Source organism: Orbicella franksi, chromosome 4 (genome assembly GCF_964199315.1).
Source record: "Orbicella franksi chromosome 4, jaOrbFran1.1, whole genome shotgun sequence".
Classification (NCBI taxonomy): Eukaryota; Metazoa; Cnidaria; class Anthozoa; order Scleractinia; family Merulinidae; genus Orbicella; species Orbicella franksi.
Window position 1 is genome coordinate 27,753,036 of NC_138148.1, and position 22,362 is coordinate 27,775,397.

Here is a 22,362-nt window from a genome sequence, read left to right on the forward strand (position 1 = left end):
TTAGTTTTACGTTCGATTGAGACGATGTATCAAACACTCAAGACCGTGATTGAACACAACACCTCGAAGTTCGTCAAAAATGCTCCGCTACGCGTCGCATTTTCAACTCTCTTCTCTGTGTTTGAAAATGTGGTCAAACATGGTCTTTCGTGCTTGATATAAAATTTGCAACGAAAACAACAACAAGCAGATTCATTTACTTTTTAGGCTGATTAAAGGGATACGGTCCGCGGTTAGGAACCACAAATGGCTCCACCAGCAGCTCTTGATTCACTTCCTTTGGTTCGTCTTCATCGTGTTTCCGTTTCTTGCTCGAAGAAGACGTTTCAGGAAATGTTATCCTACAAGAAACGTAAATCAACAAATTTAAAGCACCAACGACAGGAAATTCCGATCTTTCGCACATCCAGTTTCCTTCGTGATACATGACGGTTTTCCGTCGTGATTATAGCGCGTGATACCTCGAGGTTTGATGCTGGTACAGACACGTAGAGTGAAAAATGATAACGTTCTTCGCGCAGCCCACCAGAGAGAGAAAAAAGAGGAACAAAAAACGTTTTTTTTTTCCCTTAAATTTTGTCTTCCACTACCGCGAAAATGAAAGAACGACTGCTCCCAGGTTATGCTATCCTGATGGGACTTGAAACACTAAGAGATTTGCCAAGACACATTTTAAATCCCGCAGGTGAGAAATTCGCTATGTTGTGAAAATGCCCCAGTTTGAAATTCCTGTCTTGACAATCTAAATCTTGTGTTACCCTTTTTTTGTTTACTAAAAGTGTCATGTACACTCGTGTTAATCACGTGAATTACTCACAACGACACATTAAACCAAGAGGACAGAATACGAGTCTTACTTGAAGGGTGGGATTTGTTCAGCTGGGTTGTCCGTAGTGCACTGAAAATTTACGAAAACAAGAAATTGTGATACTTGAATTGTACGTGTAATTGTTGTAAAATTATACAAAATGCTGACAAGCCCCCACCAATAATGATGGAGCATTAATCGATATAAACTTACCTTAACTGAATACTGGGGAAAGCACGACTTGAGGTGTTCAAAGTCGAGAAACGTGTCGTTGAAGTTCAGTGTTCGGATCTGGTTTGGCATTCTACATTGAGACAAAGTATATGTGTGAATAGTGTCCCCAATTAGTTTTTTTAAGCTAAATACCACTGACACTCTAATGAAGTCTTTCAGCGTTCATATACAAATATAATTTAAAAAACATCACCATAACAAATGGATGGTCACTGCTACTCTCGCAGTGACCCTCTCCAACCCTTTTTTAATGAGTTTTAGAGCGCTTTTGAATTGAACGCCAATAACCCACCCTGACCAATCACCCAGGACACAGACAATCCCGCGAACCAATCAAAACTCGAAATGTATGCAGCGGAGGCAAAGCGCGAGTAAAAGTGTATGAGCGAGTCGCATTGGTTTCGATTTTATTTCTGATTGGATGAAAAAGTGGCGCGAGCAAGCCTAGCAATGCAAAACCAAAACAGATACGAGTTACCTTCAACACTCGATTGAAAAGTGCTGTAATAGAGGACTAGGACTTTCCAGTCCATGTAATATTTATCATATCAAGATCATAGTTACACCCTAAGCTTCGAGGAAGCGAAATCATATTATAAAAGCAGAGAAACGAAAGTTTAATATCTCTACTAGCATTGCTACCGGATAAAAATACAAAGGTATAAGGTTACGACAACACATTTTTTTTCGTTTGCGCTCGAAGGAGAAATCTAACGCGTTCCATCACTAGTTACGCCATATCTGTTCCTAAAACTGTTTCTATGAGAAAGATACTCGCAAAAATCTCAGCTGTTTAGTACATTTACATGGTTGCCACATACATCACTTTTCAAAATTCAGTGACTTTTCCCTGACTTTTCCCTGACAAAAATCAAATTTCCCTGACCAACTAAATACAAAATACATGTCGGATATAGTAGCGGGCTCCAGCATCCCGTTACAGCCATCCTTTCAACTCATTCATTAAGACCGACCAATGAGTCATTAACAATTTTAATTGTTTTCATTAAGAAAAAAACATCGTTGAGTGGCCCCAAATGTTTCTTCCAGCCTTTAATGGCATCAAGTCAGTAAACCGCCGCCTGGTTAGCTCAATTGGGAGAGCGCCGGACTGCTGTGTGGGAGGTCGAAGGTTCGAGCCCCAGACCGGACCAACACTCAGGGTCTTAAAATAACTGAGGAGAATGTGCTGCCTTTGTAATTACATCTACAAATGGTTAGACATTCAGGTCTTCTCGGATAAGGACGATAAACCGTAGGCCCCGTCTCACAGCACTTCACTGATCTGGTTCTTGTGGGACTTTAAAGAACGCATGACACTGTTCGAAAAGAGTAGGGGACGTAGAACCCGGGGTCATGGTCTATCTGACTTGTGCCGGTCATTGGTCTGGGGTGGGTAAAGTGAGATCATACATGGACTGAAGTGGCTGCAAAGTGCGCCTTCATGTGCTGACGTCCAATCTCACCTCTCTGGTTCCTCCGCAATTCAGCCTCTGGCTGCAAGGGAGGAAATTGGCACCAACTATCTATCTACCTACCTATCTACCTATCTACCTGATAAGTTAATAAAGATGGTGAATTTTAAGCTCGGTAATGAAATGTGAAGGTGAATTAATCAACATGACACGAGCGTGGGACAAAGAAAAATTCTGAGTCCCCGACAGGAATCGAAACCATGACCTCCCGAACACCGGGCGGGCGCTCTATCCACTGAGCGACGAGAACTCATGGCTTCTCGTAGCTCAGTGGATAGAGCGCCTGCCCGGTGTTCGGGAGGTCATGGGTTCGATTCCTGTCGGGGACTCAGAATTTTTCTTTGTCCCACGCTCGTGTCATGTTGATTAATTCACCTTCACATACCTATCTACCTAGCTACCTAGCTACCTTCAATCCCGGCCAAAAGTAGTTGGGACACTTGAGCTGTATCACGTATCCCCCTTCCCCCCGAATCAATGTTGGAAAATATCGCGTTTTCTCCAACAAAAAAGGGAAAAATCACCTGATTATCAACATTGAAAGTGGGGGGAGGGGAGAACTTGGTTCGTGTCCCAAGTCTTTTGTCTGGGATTGTCTGAAAGAAGAATTTAAAGAATGTCACACCACTCGCTCTAACAAAGCTTGGAGAAGAGGGAAGTTGTAACGTCTCGCGGGTACAGCTAACGAGCGCTACTAAAAAGAAACAACATACAATGACAAGTTTTACCTGGTCGGGCACTAAGAAACGTAAAGTCATCTTTCTAAATGACCTTCTGCGGTAGGCGATTGGTAAGTCCGTGGCATGACCTTCTGTTGCCTCTTGAGGGGCAAACGGCCCACTTGCTTGCCCGTAAAATGCAACTTTGCACAAGATGTTGTGTTTAAAAAGGATGTTTCTATTTCCTGCACTGAAAAATACGACCTTGTCTACGTCTTTAGAAGGGTGGTTGATTGGCGCGAAACAGAAATGATGCAAATTCGGTTGAAACAGTAGGTGCCGGGCAAGTGGATATTTTCGCCTTGTTCTCGCCGTTTCGCGGAGTTAATCTTTGGACAGCAATAAAGCGTTGCTGCTACCTAAACGCGGTTAAATTATGCATGTCTTTCTTCGTTTTCCTCTCTAATACCGGAACGCGTATAAAGCGAGGTGTGTTTTCGGCTTCAGAAGTGCCACCGGGTTAACCGCCGCGATTAACCCTTACTGTTAACCATTCTGGTAACACTTTTTGGTTCCAAACTGCTACGTGTCATTCGAGTTATACCTTTTTCCGCTTTATAGGAATTACAAAAAACCATTTAACATTGTCTGGGATCAAGAACTGGCAACAGAGAGCTTTCCGAGAAGGTTTATATGGTTAGCCGTTCAATTGAAATAAAAAGGGTAGTTACGTAGTTAACTTATTATCTGCGGCAAACGGTTAACCATATTTCAAGTGTCAAACTCGACTATTTTGCCGTCAAATTGCTTCCATCCGGCATTTCAAATAATGTGAAGTGAGAAATTTTTGAACCTTCTGCCAATTGGGAAGAACAGGGAAGGTTAGGTTGCAAAACGCTGACTTTCAAATGGTTAACCGTTGTGGTTAACCGTTGTGGTTATTCGTGCGCGTTCATAAAACACATGGAACCCGGAAGCTGTCGTGTCGCGTGTAATGGTGATATATATGATTACTCTACACCGATAAGCATTTCATTGGGTTTAAGTCAATTTATTTAACACTATTCTGTTAAACAACACAAAGATCTGCTACTTTGCGAATTGATAATCCTGGAAAATGTCTTAAGTAATAGACACGAGCTCTAACCTTCCCTTAAATGCCATTTTGCTTGAAGCAAGTCCCAAATTTCGTTTTGCTACAGGCGGTTACGGGTTATATTCCACGAATATCTGCACCGAACCTTAATCTAGATTAACGTAAAAAAGTTCTGTCCAATTTCCAGAAACAACGTGTACGTCATTAAGCCGAAATCAAATTCTAAAATATCGTGACGCCATGACGATCGCTGGCGTTACCTTTATTGGAAAATTCCTCGCATATCTCTTTCAGACAATCCCGGCCAAAAGTAGTTGGGACACTTGAGCTGTATCACGTATCCCCCTTCCCCCCGAATCAATGTTGGAAAATATCGCATTTTCTCCAACAAAAAAGGGAAAAATCACCTGATTATCAACATTGAAAGTGGGGGGAGGGGAGAACTTGCTTCGTGTCCCAAGTCTTTTGTCTGGGATTGTAGCTACCTACCTATCTTTCCTGATCTATGGCAACCCTGATTTTAATCATTGTACCTGCTGTAATGAGCCGCTCCGGGATCATCATAACCCAGGAAGATATCATGAAGCCAATCTGGAACAATGCACTCTGTGTTCATCAGATCACGGATGGTTTCTAGAACAGCCTTCAGAAAAACAAAGTCATAAGTTTAGTTCACAACACAGTAGCGTCAAACCAATCCGAAGAAAACTCAAAAGTTAACGTTGTTTCTGAAACTATTTCACAAAACAAGAGAACTCTCGCGGTCTCTCCTCGCCCTATCTAAGTTCAGTCTTTATATACTTCTTTTAAGGTAAATAAACGACGATGATGGCGATAAACGTTACGGATAGGGTAACATAAGTGCAGACAGAGTCAAAGCAGCCTTAGCATACGCGCAGAGACCTCTCTCATCCCGCGCTCACTCCCCAGCTTGTGCGCATTCCCCCGCTCATGGGACACGGGAGATTTGCCCAAAAATTCCAGTCTGCTGACGTAGCGCTACAGAGACCCGTGTCTCCGTAGCACGCACCAAAATTTAACAGCGACCAGCACCCAATAAAAGAAATTACCATTTCGGAATTTTTGGAGGCAATGATCACATTCCTTTTCAGTTACAGCGGCCTTATGAAATGACAACGGCCATCAAAAGGTTATTAACTACTTTAGAAACCTGAGCTCTAGAATCCTTCATTGTCCGAATCTCCTGCTGACTCGAACCAAAACTCTTTCCCCTCTCCTCAGTCGAACACTGTAATTTTACCCCTGATTTCTCAAACTACCCGATTTTTCAAACTAATTTTCATCACCCTTTGAGGTTCGAAAAATTGGGATTCCACTGCAGTACTGTAAGCAGTATGGGGCCACTGAGGAACGTTTGTTTATTAGAGAGGAAAACAGTACCTTGAAGTTGTTTTCTTTCGGTTTCCGCCTCAGAAGGATGTTGAAAGTCTCGTAAACATCCTGCAACAACAGCATGTGGTTACATAAAGGTAAAGTTCGACATTCTATGTTGTATAAACAACTTAATTAGTAGTTATGTCAATTAAGATCTACCGTTTGACCTTTCGTTATCAGCTGTGAGTGACAGTAATGCCAACTTGTTCCCAGGGTCTCTCTCTTCCCGGGGGCGGAGAGAGAGAGACCCTAGGAACGAGGGTGACAGTAATGAAGAGTAAGAAGAAAATTGAACTCTTGGACAACTTTCCAAAAATTAATTACTGCGCTTTTCACTTTCGCGCTTTAGTTCAAAACCTGACCAACGTAAAACCGTTTTTCGAGAGCCAATATTACGATGAAAATTAACGAAACTTAAAAAACAAAAACAAAAACAAAAACAAACAAACAAACAAACAAACAAACAAAATAGAAACAAAGAGAATAGGACGAAATCTTTAAATCACAACCCACACATGCGACCTTTTGAATCCGGTGAACTGAACTTCTGTTCCCTGAGGCGTCCGACAAGAAGATTGATGGCAGCGAAAAAACAACGGTTGATTGAGCAGGTTCGCGTGTTATTAAAAGACGCAGTAAATGGTCAGTTGCTTATAAGAGATGTGCCTGCAGGGAATCATGGTAGTTGTATTCATCATCTTGGACTAGATATTTATTTTGATGAATACAACTACCTTGATTCCCTGCAGGTGCATCTCACAAAGGAATTGGCCACTCAATTTGTTTCGATTGTATAATTTCTATCACAACTGTATTACTGAATTCAGCTAGTGTTACACTGGGGACTTTTTATGACATTGCAAACATATTACGTATGTTAAAGTAACGGCGTTTTACATAAATGTAACGGCATACAGAAAATTAGTTACATGTAACTGTACAATCATTAGGCAACAGAAGCTGCGCATTAAATACATCGAAAACCTTAAGTGGCCGTGCATTGATCACCTCTGATCCATGAACAGTCTCGGCCATGTCCTGTTGATATTGATTCGTGTCCAGCCACAAGCGGAATGTTCTCTCATCTCCTTTAAATTCAGGCTTTGGCTCAGGACCTGTTAACAGGGAATAGTTCAGTTACCAGATGACACAAGAATCACGTTATTATGGTCTCTGAAGCCTATTTGCAGCTGACTAAAACAATGAAAAACTTGTGTTGACCAGTGACTATGAATCGCTAGCTCATGCTTCAAACAAGCTCATAACATTGCTGCAAAACCGCGATATCAAACTCAGAGTAAGCGTGCATCATAATCCAATGACGTTCTCTCATGGCGTGAGCAAAGTTAACTTCTTTTCGATATTTTCATTGGTAACGTTATATAAAAAAAAGATTCATGCTTTCAGCTGAGCATCGAGTTATCATGCACTTGGAAGTTTGGAGAGCACTCAAGAAGCTAGAGAATCTCTTACGCTTATTTAGTGCTCTTCAAACTTCCCGCGGTCATCATAACCAGATGAGGTATCCTGAAGAACTCAAACAAACGTTTTTTTTTTTTCCTTTCGAGTAGCTTGTGCCATTGACTGGTTTAGATTTTTTTCATGCTTTGAAAGTTTGACATCTACATGTACTATCATTTCTTTCCAAGAATGCGAAGAAGTTTCCAAAATGTGTTGTTTCTAATTTTGCCGAATTAAGGGAACTTTTGACGCTCTTTTAGTAGACTGGAGAAAAAACATGGCACGAAAACATCAATGCACTTTACACAACATTGAGTTTGCCAAAGATGGAAGAATTCTGAGCAAATTAGAAGAGCCTTTGACTACGGCTACTCAAAAATCGGACAAGATTAAAAGCAGTTGCATTTCGTAAATTTGCTTTGTTTCCAGGTTTGCTTTATTTTCTGTAAATGTGTTACATCATACCTTCTTCAATAACTTTTCCTTGTCCGTCCAGCATGCCTTCGATTTCAGCTCCACGCACATAATCAACTCCAAACTAAATGTCAGAAATGATATCTGGGTTATTAACCAAGTGTGAGGTTAAGATGGCTGGATATTGGCCAAGTTCTTTTCTTTTTCTAACGCTTATTTGCTTTCCCGTAAAATGCGAAAATCCAGAGTTGTTTTTAAGAAATTTCATGTTTGCTGTAAATGTGGGAACATTTTTAAACATTTTTTGATGGATTTGGTTTTATAAATAATAAAGAGAAGCTGGACCGGGCTATTCGAAAACCGGTTAAGGCTAACTCAGGATTAAACGTTAAGCGAAGTTTTAATTTTTGTCGTATTAAAGTGTTTTTCACTGCTTATGTTTTGTGTAGTTTTAGATTATTCAAACTCAAAACTGAAGGACAAGCAATATAAACAGAAAACCTCACCGTAAAGTTACAAAAAATGAAATCGAAATTCTCGCTAATCCTGGGTTAGCGTAATCGGGATTTGAACAACCCGACCCTGATCTCTCGATTCGCCACGATCCACTTCAGTTGAACCTCGTTACAGCAAAATTACCTGCTCTCTAAACGGCTTTGTCCGATCATATTTCACTGGCCCTCTCTGGGTCGGCCGTACAGTGACCAGAAAAACCACGTCATGTTTCCTTAATGCTGAAATACAAAATTATAGATACATTAATAACATAAACATTTGTTCGTAAATAACTAATAAGCCGTAAGATGTCAATCTGTTAGATGCAACTAATATCGTACCTTCCCACTCTGCTTTCACAATATCTCTCATGTTCAAGTTAATGGTGACATCAGCTCTGACTTGAGATGGGCGTGTCTCTCCAATGTTAGGTTTGGACACCTGATGACAGTTACACAGAGGTAGTGAATACATTGTGTTTTATGCTATAGTTAACACTCTTTCTTTTAATGCAGAATAATATAACACTTTGCTTACCTCTATCACGCTAAAGTTCACTATTTTCTGTCGAAAGCAAAAGTAGAAAAACAAATAATTTTTAGTACATTGAAACCAAAGAGAAGTATACGTAAAAAAGAAGTGATGACATTGTTGGCTGTTCTTCTTTTTCTTTTTCTATCTGACTTCTGTTAACTAGTGAGTAAAACAACAATAACAAAAATCGTGTCTAATCTATCCAAGATCACAATTCAAAACAGAATTTACATCCAAGCATGTGGCAAAAAAACTTTTGTCCGTATAAATTTATGTCTTAAAAACACAAACAATATCAAGATCTTTTAGGCTTACTGTTCCCATTCTTGCCCAACCAGCAAACTCTGTCTGTTCTATTTCATTTTGCCTGCAAAATCAACAGGAAATTAAAATAGATATAAGTTTACAGTCCTGCGGTTGCATCAAACTGAACAGGTTTGCCGCGCTTGATTGCTGTAGATGAATATTTGGAATAGAACAGAACAATAATAGGGAACGTATAACATGTCTGAGACGTATAAGTGTTTTTCCTGCCGGCTGAGCTTACGAAAGAGGCACGAAACGAAGTTCTCACACACTGAATGGGGAACCTGGGTACGAGTCAGAATGTCAGTTTCACGCTCGGTCACGTGATTCAGTTGTTCTTTTCTTGCCGGACAGTGCAACAGTTTTCCCACCCTCCCACCCCTTAGCGAGTTCTTGCCTAAAGTTTATAGAAGTGTATCAACGTTTGGGTGGTTTTTTTTCCCTGTTGTTGATTCGGATTCTGTTATCGTTGTGATGTTGATAGAATAGCCCTTTTCACGGTTAATTTTTCTCATTTGCGTTACAATGTTATCCAACGTGGATGCAAGGCAATTTCGGGCTAAAACTACAAAATAGCCCGAAATTGCCTCACCTACATGCTAGATTTTATTGTAATACAAATGAGCAAAGGTAACCGTGAAAATGGCTATTGTCAATAAAGTGCTGTTGCATTGTCGTGTGGCAGACAAATGGCATTCAGTGTGTGAGAATTACTACTAGATAGGAAAGGAAAATGATGATTTCATAAACATCAGGCGATCTTAACTTTATGCATCTGGACCGGGTTGGACAAAGAGTGGAAGCACTATCCATCGCATAAATTGCTATTCAGTGGATGACTTGACAAAATAAAACTAAGTTATCCATTGGATAGTGATTTATCTGCGGTGGCTATAGTTATCTATCCTTTGAACAAACGTGGTCTGGAAGACAAAATTATTACATATAATGGGTCTGACAGGGACAGCAATTCTAGGGAAAAGCTGGAGGAACAAACCGGACGAAATTACTGCGATTGAAATTGTTTTCTCCTTTTTTTTTAGCTAGAGAAATGAAAGGAAACCCTCTCTTGATGATTTTGAATGACTAGCAGAACAATATTTCGTCTGAAAGTTTTCTTGACACAATCATTATAGACGTCATACTAGATTTCTAGTACGACAAATTTGTTATACATGTATTTTCCTTTCACAAAGAGAACGCTTCGGTCAAACATATGCACATTGCCATTTACAGGTAGCTTTTGTCTTCGTGAAGTCATCATTTAAATTTCCACCTACCAAGGTTTCATTCTGGCAATTACGTCCTCCATGTCTTGACGAATCTCATCTGTTAACCAAACACAAGATATTTCTTCAAATATCAATTCATTTCAGACCGATTATGATCAAATAAAAAGTGATTATTCATTGGCAAATTGTATAATACAGCTAGCCGTGCTGATGGGTAATTTTGTTCTTTTTTGAGAGTCTAGATTTGAGAATACAACTGAAATCAATTGAGGAGCAGGCGAGAGCTCAGTGCTTTAAACACAAAAACTGATTGAGGTTTATAGTTCGTACGCTAATGAAAACTGACGTGAAGAATTGTTTAAAAGCAATGAAAACGTATATTCATACATGTAGATTCCAGTCTGAAGAGATTCAGATTCCTTAGAAGATAATCATGAAGCGTCAAAAACTGCAGGTTTAACTTTGGAAGAGCTAACGTGTCTGTTGAAAGAACAAAAGAAAAATAAAATAAAATAAGACACGTTTAATATTAAAACAAAAACAACTATGAAAAAATACTGACAAATTCCCTCAAAGTACCTTCTGATGAATAATATTCTGTTGGAACAATATTTTCATCCCACAAAATCTGGAAAACAAATATTAACAAAAAAATTGAAGTGATTGGATTGCGTTGAAACGTTTTCTTTAGTAATACTAGTTTTATTTTTAATTACAAGATATAAACACATATGAAATCTTATCCGTCAGGTTGTAATTCAGACTTGCGCAATTTTCCCATTTCACACATGGTAAAAAAAAAAATATTGAAAATTTTCAGTAACCTGTTCTGTAGGATACAGTGGCATTTCATTTATGGCGTCAATCTGTGAAAGGCGACGTTCGTGTCTAGAAACCTGTAACGATTGGAGAAAAATGGAATTAGAGACTGCTCACGAAAAAGAAGGGATTATTAAAAACGTTTGTGCCAAAATTCGTTTTTCATCAGAATAATTAACGAGTGGAACAAGCTCCCTAATAAATGAAAAAAAACCCGGTAAAACTGTGAAGAATTTTTAACATTAATTGAGTCTTTTAAAATGTATTTTCGATTATATTTTATAACATATTTTTTATCATAGTTAGATTGTATATATTACGTAGAGAACGTTTCCTTTAACGATTTCTTTTACATAATATAGTTTCATTGTAGTGTCATTGCATTGCAGTGTTTTTGTGTTGTGCTGTGTTGTGCTGTGCTGCTGCTGTTGCTGTTGCTGTTGCTGTTATTGTTATAGCATTGTATTGTATTGTTACTAGAAGTTTAATGTTATTTTGGCAGTGCCTTCTACACGCTACAACCATACAGTAAGAATTTTATCATTACACATTCAGGTGGCAAGTTAGTCCTTCATTGATATCTTACCAACATTTCCAAGAGAAATTCACGATTACTCTCGACACCAGCCTCATCTGGGGATGGCAAAAGCTTCAGATATGATGCCACTTCGTGAAGAGTTTTATTCCTGTCCACAAACATACAAACCAAAATAATATGTTGAGTCGGTCATGAACACGCATTTCAATTAAGGTTTTTGTGGGCAACTTATGTACAGCATGAAGATTAATGAACAAGACTTACGACAGGGATCCAAAATGTTGCAGCAAAGCCTCTCTTGTGTCGATGCTGGCTATGTTACTCATAGCAAAGTCATGAAGTTCTGGAAAATACTTGAACACTGCTCGCTGTCGATGAAAACATAGTAAACCAATCATCATTTACCTATTCTGAAATAGGAGTACATGAAATGAACACTTTGGGGTACGTACACATTTAAGGTTACTTCAAACTTTCGCGGGGCTACTTTTCCCAAATTTTCTTTTTCCCAACCAAATTAAAGTTCATTATTCAAGGTTACAGTTTCCAAAAAACGAAAATAAAATATTAAAACGCGCGCGAGTTATTGGGAAAAGTTATTGGGCAAGTTACCTGCAAAGATGCCATTTTGTTGTAATGAATGTCAACCATCTCATGGTCAGTCAGCGCCATTCCTGTGAACAATCAGCAAAAATGATTCACACTATTATCAAATTAAAATGACATTACTTTTTATAAATACACTGCACAAAACTTTATTAACAGCCAGTTGATTCAGGATGGTAATTCCTCTACCACCTTACCTCGAAGGTCTCGGCAAGTTTGCGTTTATCTGCACCTTATTTAATAATTAAAAATATTTAACTAAGATTAGAAAAGCGACATTAGCAAATAATATAAGCAATATTTTAAAAAGCTGTTACCTGTAACATCATTTATTTCAAAACCAGTGTAGAATTTCAACATATCCAGCAGCTGTTAAAGGGAATGACCACATTTTAGAAAGAGCAATTGATGCATTTGATTTAAGTAAATTCTTCGAGATTTTTATCCACTTACTTGTTTAAACAACCTTCCTTCAGATTCTCTTTTTACCAAAGCCGAAAGATGACACTTAACCTATGAAATAAATGCAGAAGTTTACCAAACATAAACTTCAATATATATGAATAATGATTCTGATTTTGAAGGTTCATGTAATAATGAAAACAGTTTTTATTAATTTTAAGTATAAGCACGTTGCATTTACATGTCTGTGTTTTTGTGATACTGCTACGAAGATTAAAAAGATAAATTGCAGGATCATCCTTTATGACTGGTACACAATACTGCGAATGGACACTAATAATAAGGAAATTACTAAGCTAACTTCCCAAGACTAGAGCCTAAAGAGAAACGTGTCCAGGCATACAACCTTCTTCCTGACTTGTGCTATCCACAGATTGTTTTTAGAATGAAAAGTGTGCATGATTCTGATAATGATTTATTAGAAGTACAGATTGTACTTGCCACAAGATGATGATCATCAACCAATGTGTTAAAGAATCTTCTTGTTGGTAACAATGCCTGCCATAACAAACAGGTCAATGAGTTATGTTGCATGTTGTTCATAACTATAAAGATGACAACAGACAATTACGTTTTTACCAACCCTCAATTCCGATGTAGCTAGGAAAACACTATACACACTAGTCTTCCTAAACAATTTTTCATATTATATTAGTTTTATTTGTTCAACAAAATTTGACACATTTTAATTTGGCAAATTTGCTGTTCAAGAACTCAGATATTGAAAAGGAAAACGTGCCATTGAAAAGCAGTATAGCTGTTCGGAGCTTGCTGAAATTAGCAGGAAACGAATTAAGAAAAGTATGATATGTTCTGGAAGATTCTGATAGAGGGAAATTCAGCGTTGAAGATAAACTCGTGCAGGGAACTTCTTTATAACGTACTCTTGTATGTGTACGGTATGTAGCATTTAGAAAACGGCCCTAAAATACGCGTGCTGATTGGTTAAAAATCGTGTTTCTATAACTCGATGGAAACACAGAACTAGCACGAGCTGTTGACGTAATGATGGCGCGAACAAAGAGAATTTACATTTTGATGATCAAAGTAAACAAGCTGTTTTTCTTTTTTTCGTCGCGGTGTTTACTAAAAGAAATAGAAAACATGTTCTCCGTGTTTCTATCGAATTATATAAACACTCCGCGAGAAAGTTTGGGAGAACTCCAAAAAGCTGTGGAAACACTCGCCTGCGACTCGTGTTCCCACAGCATTTCTCGTTCTCCCAAACTTCCACTCATGTTTCTATAACTGGATAGGAACACGGTACCTGTTTTCTATTTCTTAAACAGAGTGGTGTTGTAATGTAAAATGAATTAAAGGTTAAAATGCTTTCAAACTAGTTTATTTGTGTTTCCCCACGTTCTTGTTTAATTGTAGGATTAACATAACATATAATGAACAAAGGGAAACAAAAATCATACGGGTAAAAAGACCTTTGAAATTAAAATTTGGAAGGGAAACTTGCCGTTTGTTCACACAGCCAAATAACATTGTCAAAGATAATATTATTGTTCAGTTTGTGTGTAAGTTACATGGTACATGATATTGTGTAACTCAAGGTACAAACCAACGGCAGATCTAGGGGGAGGGGAGCAGGGTGCTTGACACCTCCCCACCCCCACCCCACCCCCCTCCCATAAGCAAACATTTTAAATTCTGAAGTGCTGGCAATATTTTGGGAGTCTAACTTAATTTAAGGCCCGAAGTGCCAGAAATATTTTGGGGTTGCCACCCTGTCAAGAGGTTTGGATCTACAATACCACAGCCACCAAACGGATTTGGCAATATATTAAGGTATATTGCTTGCATTGTTTGCTTGCTTGCTCGCTCGCTTGGTACTACTTGATTTTGTTGTTCAAGAATTTCTAACAGCATAATTAATCAATACCTCTAGGTCTACCAAAAGTTCCAAGAATCTCTCGCAGTAGTGGACTTTATCCATGTCTACAGAACCTGTCGGAGATGATAAAAACTGATGCTACTTAGTACTAGTAGATGTCGTGAACAAAATGCATTAGAGGTTAAGGGGTGGGGTCAAGGAGCAAGGAAAAAATGGAACTCAAAACATACATGTATATCTAAATGATACATTTCAAACTTTCCATATTTCTCAGAATTGCTACAACTGATACTTGTAAATAAGTGAGCTTGTAGAGTGCGTGACATGCTACATTGAGTGTGTGACTGTGAGTTCGTTTACTACGATATATGCTGGGATTTTGTCGAAGATGAACCATGAGCTCGGAAATTGTTATGTAAAAGTGCGGAGCTTGTGCTTGACAATAAAACGTTTTTCTAGCTTGATTGGTGCTTGTAACAAACAGTAATTACACATAATTCACTTACAATGTTATGATAGCAAACACAATCAACAAACTATACTCAGCACAATCATGATGACACCACGTGATGTATATACAAACAGACACCCAGCTGGATGTAAGGAAGTGTTTTCTGCTTCAATTAACTTGTTCCTCAACACCGTCAAATGTACATGTAGTTTAGCCAGCTGGTCTCCAAAGGGCAGATAACATTATCTCAGCTATATGCCAACTCTCCCAAATTATCCGGAACTCTCCCGCATACAGACCAAATCTCCCAGTCTCTTGTATGGATCACCAAACTCCCAGACAATACGAAGAAAAGCGCATGAAATACATATTTCCTGAAGACATATTTTGGCCGATTTTTGGCATTTTGGAGATAACATTTTGGGATATTTTTAGCATTTTTGTGATTGAATTGGCAAGAGCTCTATATTAGACAACTTTACTATGGTCAAGGTAAAATTGGCATCTCCCGTATTTTGAATTTTTTAGGTTGACATCTCTGTTATCTGCATCATGTGATCCACCAGATCACTATCCATTGGATAGAACGAACAAGAACGCAACATCATCTACTAGGTACTTGTTTACTGGCAGATACTGTAGCATTACCATCCTTTGAACAACCAGGGCTTGATAAATTGTTATCCTCTTGACAAAGTATTTCTTACCTGTCTCTGAAATAGAGTCTAATATTCTCAGAAACTTTTGAACAAGGTTTGACAAGTATTTTCTCTCTTTCTCGTGTCTAAAACAAAACAAATAAGTAAAATATGTTAAGAGTAATACGTGTATATGCAACTTCATAACAGGAGTTGCAAGAAGTGAATTTGAGGATGGTTTTCATTTCAACAATAGTGAGCTGTAATGATGAAAGCGACTCAAAGGACGGTGCCTGGTAAAAAACGGATTTTTGTTTTACCTTTGAATTTTACAATTATATGCGTGTGTCGATGTGTACGTCTGTCAATCGAAACCTGACCAGACAATTACTGTTCCCTTTGACTTGTAGCTTTCAAAAGGAGAATCGAAAACTCGCATTTCGAGGCCGTGAAAAATTCGACAATTCATTTATTACAGCTTTCTTACAGGGTGCTTTCTAATACATTTAGTAATACATGCAAGATAAAATTAGGACTACATTGTAGGTTATACCTGTTACATTAGGCACTCACTTTGTCTTGGTTTGTTCATCTGCCTGTGCGTCTCTTTTCTTTATGTGGTTCCAATATTTTCTGTACTTTTGCACGCTCTTTAACTCCTCTTCTAAACGTTCCTGCATCCACAAACAAAGCCAGGTTCATTCAATTCATTGTTTAACCATGCATGCAAAACAAAGTTGCGAAGTCTGCACTCTAGTAAGTAAACAATAGTTCCACCAAATCATATTTGCAAAGCAATCCTATGATACATCAAAATTTCACCAGAGTGGCAATTTCAATTTCTTGATGTGAATCAAGTCACAAAATCCATGATCGTTTATCTGTTTTTTTTTTTTTTGTTTTGTTTTGTTTTTTTCTACTTCTTCTTCTTCCCTAAATTGTAATCATTGACATTACAATGTTTTATTTTGCTCCAGAGTAGAATCTTTACATCCAATATATTTGACTGTACATGTATAATTATTATTTGGTCACTTTTGTTTTGATTAAATTTTCTATGAGTCAACCAGTTGATATTCATAAAGAAGTTAATTACACCACACTTAAAACTTGAAATACTAGCGCTGATCTACATGTAACTTTTAAATGGAAGGGAATTCTACTTGTCTACAATATGATTAGAAAAACTAAACTTTAAAGTGTTTGTATGGCAATTATTATGGGAGTTAGGAAAGAGAACGTCAAATGATCAGCTGAGACACTGTCCCATTTTTAGTTTAAATTATGTTACTTCGTACATTGTACCATCATGAGTACACATGTACAGTCATGTTCGTTTAAGAAATTAAAAAAACAAAATACCGGAAGAAGACAAATCCACATTGGAAGAGATACTAAGTGCTGCAGTTGTTCCCTGATGAGATCCATTTCCTGAAAAAAAAAAAAAGACTTTTCTTAGTTTAAAGATCTATGGAATGCGTGCATTGTTTAAAACTTTAATTACGATGCAACTGTGTACATTAAATAAAATGTCATCTTTCATTGACCAAATCTATTAGCAAGACTATTAAGGTAATTCCTCTGAAATAAAATTGACAATAGATTTTTGTTCAAACTTTGTCCACTGAATATTTGTCATATGATAACTTCAATTGTGAAATAAAAAAGGGGGGTGCCCATGCTCATTAAGGGGTAGTGAGGCATTGAAAATGCCCTATTTTTGCATTATTTAATGCTTATTATAAGAACGCATTCTCAGTAATCGTAACATCTTTGTAAGCCCAGACTCATAAGAACACGCATTAAACTACAGTCAATACATTGTGTCGGACCACAAATAAACGTTTAAGTTTGATTCAGACAGAAAGCTAAATCCTTGATTAAAAATTTGAACCAAATTTCTTGACGTGGTTCCGACTGCAAAATAGAAAAGACCACAGTGTATTTGCTATTTTTCTTATTTATTCAATTTTCAGCAATAGAAATTAGATCAGTCTTTTCTCACGCAAAGCTTATGATTAGTTGATTACAACGACTGGAAAAAAAATTGGGGTGCCCATGCTCGTTGGTGAGCTAGAGCCATTTTTCAACTGACAGAGCTCAATATCAAGCAAAATCCGTCATGTTTTCAATATGCGCATGCACAAGCGCGCGCTAATCACGCCATAAATTATGCGCAGTAAGGATGCGCAATGCAAATGTGAGGAATGACCTTAAACTACCAGAAATGCATGCTGATTACTTTTTGCTTTCTAACCGGGATGAAAATTTTCCCATATGAGCATTCCCGCCCAGGTAGCTGGCATGAAACAGTTTTGTACCGAATAGCAAAACACTTGATGACTGGCCCCATAGGAAACAGTGAGTTTTGTTTCCCCTTGACCACAATGTTCAGGGTCTCGTGGAAACAAAACTCACGGTTTCCCCTGGGGCCAGTCATTAAGTGCTTAATGTCCCATTAACCAAGCCAGCCCTCTTACGTACTGGGCTCATGTGAATTAGAGGTGGGTATAATAAAAACAGAAATTAAAAGCGCTCGCGTGGGAGACATTTAATAAATGTGGGTGAATGATTTTTCATACCATAAGGCACTTAATTAATATATCCCTTTGAACAATTCAGACTACGTTTTTTGCATGTTCAATATGCTATTCTTTCATAATGGGGAGCAGAGATGACTCCCATCAATGCACAGCTTTGTTTGAGTCCCAAACCCCACATTGATCATGAGTGGGTTGAGTTTGTTTTGCTCCAAGGGTTTTTCGCTGGGTTTTGGCTGATTTTCCTCCCTAAAAAAAATCCAAAACTTCTAAAAATTACATGTAATTCTAATTTGATCTGGAAAAGGTGGACAAAGAGCTTCTCCATGGGTTGTGCTGGCCATTGCCAACTTCTATTAAATTAGATTTTCTTATAGGTTTCATGGAAATATATGTCATTGTATACAAAAATGCCATGGCATTATAGAGTGAAAGGTGCCAGGAGATTTTGAGAATATTTAGATGACTTTTTATGATTTGTATGAAAAAGAAAAGGAACGAGAAGTAAGACTAATGAATAATTATTTGAAGGAAATGGAGAAAAAGAATGATTTTATCATCATGATGATAAAATTTGGGGAGGAGGAGTTTACAGAGATGGGACCTTAGACAAGAAAGGGGTGAAGTCCCTCCATACACGTATGTAATTTTTGACTTAGTTTGTGTCAATGGTAAGTAAATTTAAAGCAGAGCTCCAGCTGCCCAAAGGGTTCTCAATTGGAGCACCATACTCGTATAGGAAAGAAAACGAAACCCATGAATTGATCATGGTTATCATGGCTAGTGGTATTGCTCATGGGTATGTACGCACGATGGCGACAGCGACCGTGACCACAACAGAGTTGTGCAACATGGAAGCCATACTCCCAATAATAGGTTGACAGAAACATGCAGCCTTGGTTTACAGTTTTTTATCTTTGATTTTGGACATCCACGTTTATTGGTTAATTGACACCTCTCAAAACAAGGTACCTGCTGACCAGTATCACGTGACCATCATGGGCTGAATTTGAAGTTTAAAGCTCATTGTGAGATTTTTTCGTTTTTTGGAGTTGACTGCTGACCAAGTGTTGTTTTTTATTTGATCGCGGTCTCAAGCCACGTTAACTTGTCGTAATCAGGGCTGGGTTGTTTGAAAGGTGGTTAGCACTAACCTAGGATTAAAAGTTAACTGATTATTCAAACTCAAAAAATAGAAGGCCAAGTTACAATATAAACAAAAAACCTCACTGCAAAGTTGCAAAACTCAAATCAAAATTATCGTCGGCTTATCCTGGGTAGCTTAATTGGGCTTTGAACAACCCGGCCCAGGAGCTCCATTTTTAGGCTTGGCTAAATCTATATATATATATTACATTTTTATTAATAAATATAATTATTTCAGAGGTCCTACTGAACATACCAGACTGTTAAAACAGTGAATTAAGAAGCTCAAGATTATGGACTGTTCCCTGATGGATAGGACCTACGGTTAAAAAATCAGCAAAACACTAAACAAATCAGGACAATCAAAATGTCATAAAATTGCATTAAGGGTCTATCTTCAAAATTAAAACATAAAAAGTAGTTCATAAGAGCCAAATCATAAAAGAAGATGAATATATAAGGATGATACTTACATCTTCACCTGCCAAGCTTATTTCTATAATGCGTTGAAAAAACCCATGGAACTGTTGTGGGTTCTCCTTGAATGACTGCAGAATGAACAAATGACAACTGGTGCTTTATCATTTTGGTTAAGGTACTACAGTGTTGTGCAATGTACATGTAGTACTTTACAAAACTACATCTGACAATCTCCACAGCAGCCCTAATTTAGTGCTTTCTGTACAGTAAATATGCTGTATGTTCTCAGGTAAGAAGATGGTCTTGAAAGAAAGCTAAGAAACCCACCATAGATATACACAACACTGGATATGACTAAATTACAATGTAAAATGTTCGTCTGATACACGTATCTTAACTTAGTATGAACATGTTACAAAAATAAAACATAAAATGCCACAAAACAATACAGTCACATAATATATCCAATTAAAAATAATTCTTAATTAATAATAACTCGTTACAAACTAAAGAATCTACAAGTGTAATAAAAGTATTACAATCTCATTGCCTGAGCTAACATACTTTATCAGGCATTATTGTGAAGTGGTTGGAGATCATGAACAAAATGTCAAGATGCCAGGAGATGACAGTCTATTGATTCAGTCTTTGGCCTCAACAACTACATGTATCACCTTTTAGTATAAATCTACTAGACAAGCGTTCTATCACAAATGCTCTTCTCTTACTGGCTATACTACTCACTATCTATTCTGCTGTAGATAGTGAACTCATAGCCTAGTAGCAGTGGGTGTTTGTTTAACAAAATGGTACCCATAATTTCTCTGCATTGTTGATTAGAAGTTTCTGTGAAGAGGATATGCTGTAAGTTCAAGTTTTGAGCAACAAGTGTCCAATTTTATGGTATACAGTGTACTAAGGCAATTACTAGATTATTCATTCTCAATTTCTATATGTGATAGCTGACTCGGGCCATTCCCCTTGTCAACTATCATGTTTAGAAATCTTGAGCTCATAATCTAAAATTTTGTTACATGTAAATAGAAATCTCTATCTCATAATCTAATTGTACTGATACAGTATTAAATTTATTACCTCCCAGGGTGGAACACCTTCTCTGAACTTCTCATTCACCATAACTACCACGGACATTACATGCTCCACAGAGGCCTGTGAGGAATTAAAGTATAAAATGACAAAGGCAGTCTTGTTAATCAAGTATGTTTTAAAATGATTTTATCATTGAGCAATTTACAAACCTTGGTTGAAATAAAGTTGGCCCACAGGTAATTCTCCAGGTATTGACTGTACAAAGATACAAAGACAGGACTGAAGTAAATCTGTACTGCTTAGAGTACAAATGAAGAGAACTCAAAAGTAAAAAAAAAAAAAAAAAGCAAATTAAGGCAAACTTACAAGTAAACAAAACAAAACAAAACAGATGACTTTATCATTTCTACTCCTTTAATTTATGCATAAGTATCTAGACTATGTATAATTATACAAATATTGTACACTGCTGATTTCAGGTAGATATCTATGAAATACAGGTGTAGCACAGTCTCCCAAACATTATTGTATGAGAAAAACTACACGTGAACTAGGTAATGTATTATCAATAGTCTGTACATGTATGTACCATACATTAATTAGTAAATTAATTAAATGTAAGTTATGTACATAATTGTAATTAAGCAATGTTCTTGTTCTCTGACATATTGTATGCATATGCAGAGCACAGTACTTGTTTGCAAAAAAAGCACTCAGTCTGATCTTTACAAGATCTTAGTAAGATCTTTACCAGATGTACATGTACAAGCATGATCTTGGTAACTTTCTGTGTTTTTTTTTTTTTTTTTTTTTCAAACTGAGAGTTGATTTTTTAAAGTAAGAAAATAATTTATTGGTAAGATCTTGTCAAGATCTTACCGACCTGTGCCTGTGTGGTATAGCTGTCAGCTGAGGGTGCTGCCTACGATTCATGACGATTGTCTTAATTGCACATGGAAAAACTAATTATACCTGAATTCTAGAAGCATGGCACGTTTCACTGCAAATCTAAACAAAAGAGTTAGAATTTGTCTTGTTAACTTAAAATGATAATAAATCATTAGTGAATTAAATCTAAATGTGCTCTGATTCTGCAATCAAATGTTATGTATAAAATAAGTAAAAATTATCATGGCATTTTTAATGGGTTCTTAATAATTGTGATCTATTGGAGGACCAGCGTTAAAATGACTTCTCTAACATTCTTTTTTGTTCCTTTATTTTATAAAACAAAAAGATTCCATGTTGCTGTCCATCTGGTCGGTAATAGATCACAGAAGACATGTGATGAGACCAACAGAAAATATTACTCACCCAGCCAGTGGAAATTCATTTGAAATTCTGAGGGGTGGGGATCTAAAAAGCCCAATTTTTTAACATGACTGTGTAAGTTTTTATGTTTATGAATGTTTAGTAATACACGAATTCTTTCCCTTAAAATACAATCTACATAAATCTATAATATTCTTGTCCACATTCTCTCCCAAATAGCATTGTGAGGCTAAACTTACTTGCTTCCTTTTATTTCCTTTCTGTAAATATCATCGACAATCTAAAAACAAAATTCATACCAGTGTTGTTAATGCCTGTAAATAAATTGTAAGCTGAGTAGTGAGCCCAAAGACTGAGCGGAGATGTGTTCAACCTGCTAATCATGGTTTGTATTGGAAGCACTTTTAGTTGCTCACTTCAAAAAAGCCAATAAACAAGCTAACAAGCTTGCAATTTGCCTCTGAAATACTT

General features: G+C 37.3%; 1 protein-coding gene across 1 annotated transcript in view; it reads right to left on the reverse strand.

Annotated features, from left to right (window-relative positions):
* The window catches only part of LOC145483804 (RNA helicase aquarius-like), a 38,184-nt gene that overhangs the window by 11,982 nt on the left and 3,840 nt on the right, over positions 1–22,362 (reverse strand). Inside the window, exons 3-33 of the mRNA XM_081462349.1 lie at positions 22,131–22,171; positions 21,592–21,627; positions 20,829–20,874; positions 20,665–20,739; positions 19,623–19,697; positions 19,406–19,468; positions 16,826–16,894; positions 16,037–16,137; positions 15,533–15,609; positions 14,423–14,487; positions 12,976–13,032; positions 12,526–12,585; positions 12,390–12,441; positions 12,079–12,140; positions 11,731–11,834; positions 11,515–11,614; positions 10,934–11,005; positions 10,689–10,737; positions 10,497–10,589; positions 10,158–10,206; positions 8,887–8,938; positions 8,575–8,601; positions 8,379–8,478; positions 8,182–8,276; positions 7,594–7,666; positions 6,676–6,782; positions 5,674–5,733; positions 4,806–4,915; positions 1,022–1,112; positions 858–898; positions 201–341 (exon numbers count right to left, since the gene is read on the reverse strand). Of these exons, the coding sequence (XP_081318475.1) occupies positions 201–341; positions 858–898; positions 1,022–1,112; positions 4,806–4,915; positions 5,674–5,733; positions 6,676–6,782; positions 7,594–7,666; positions 8,182–8,276; positions 8,379–8,478; positions 8,575–8,601; positions 8,887–8,938; positions 10,158–10,206; positions 10,497–10,589; positions 10,689–10,737; positions 10,934–11,005; positions 11,515–11,614; positions 11,731–11,834; positions 12,079–12,140; positions 12,390–12,441; positions 12,526–12,585; positions 12,976–13,032; positions 14,423–14,487; positions 15,533–15,609; positions 16,037–16,137; positions 16,826–16,894; positions 19,406–19,468; positions 19,623–19,697; positions 20,665–20,739; positions 20,829–20,874; positions 21,592–21,627; positions 22,131–22,171 (2,243 nt within the window). The remainder of the gene's footprint in view (positions 1–200; positions 342–857; positions 899–1,021; positions 1,113–4,805; positions 4,916–5,673; positions 5,734–6,675; positions 6,783–7,593; positions 7,667–8,181; positions 8,277–8,378; positions 8,479–8,574; positions 8,602–8,886; positions 8,939–10,157; positions 10,207–10,496; positions 10,590–10,688; positions 10,738–10,933; positions 11,006–11,514; positions 11,615–11,730; positions 11,835–12,078; positions 12,141–12,389; positions 12,442–12,525; positions 12,586–12,975; positions 13,033–14,422; positions 14,488–15,532; positions 15,610–16,036; positions 16,138–16,825; positions 16,895–19,405; positions 19,469–19,622; positions 19,698–20,664; positions 20,740–20,828; positions 20,875–21,591; positions 21,628–22,130; positions 22,172–22,362) is intronic.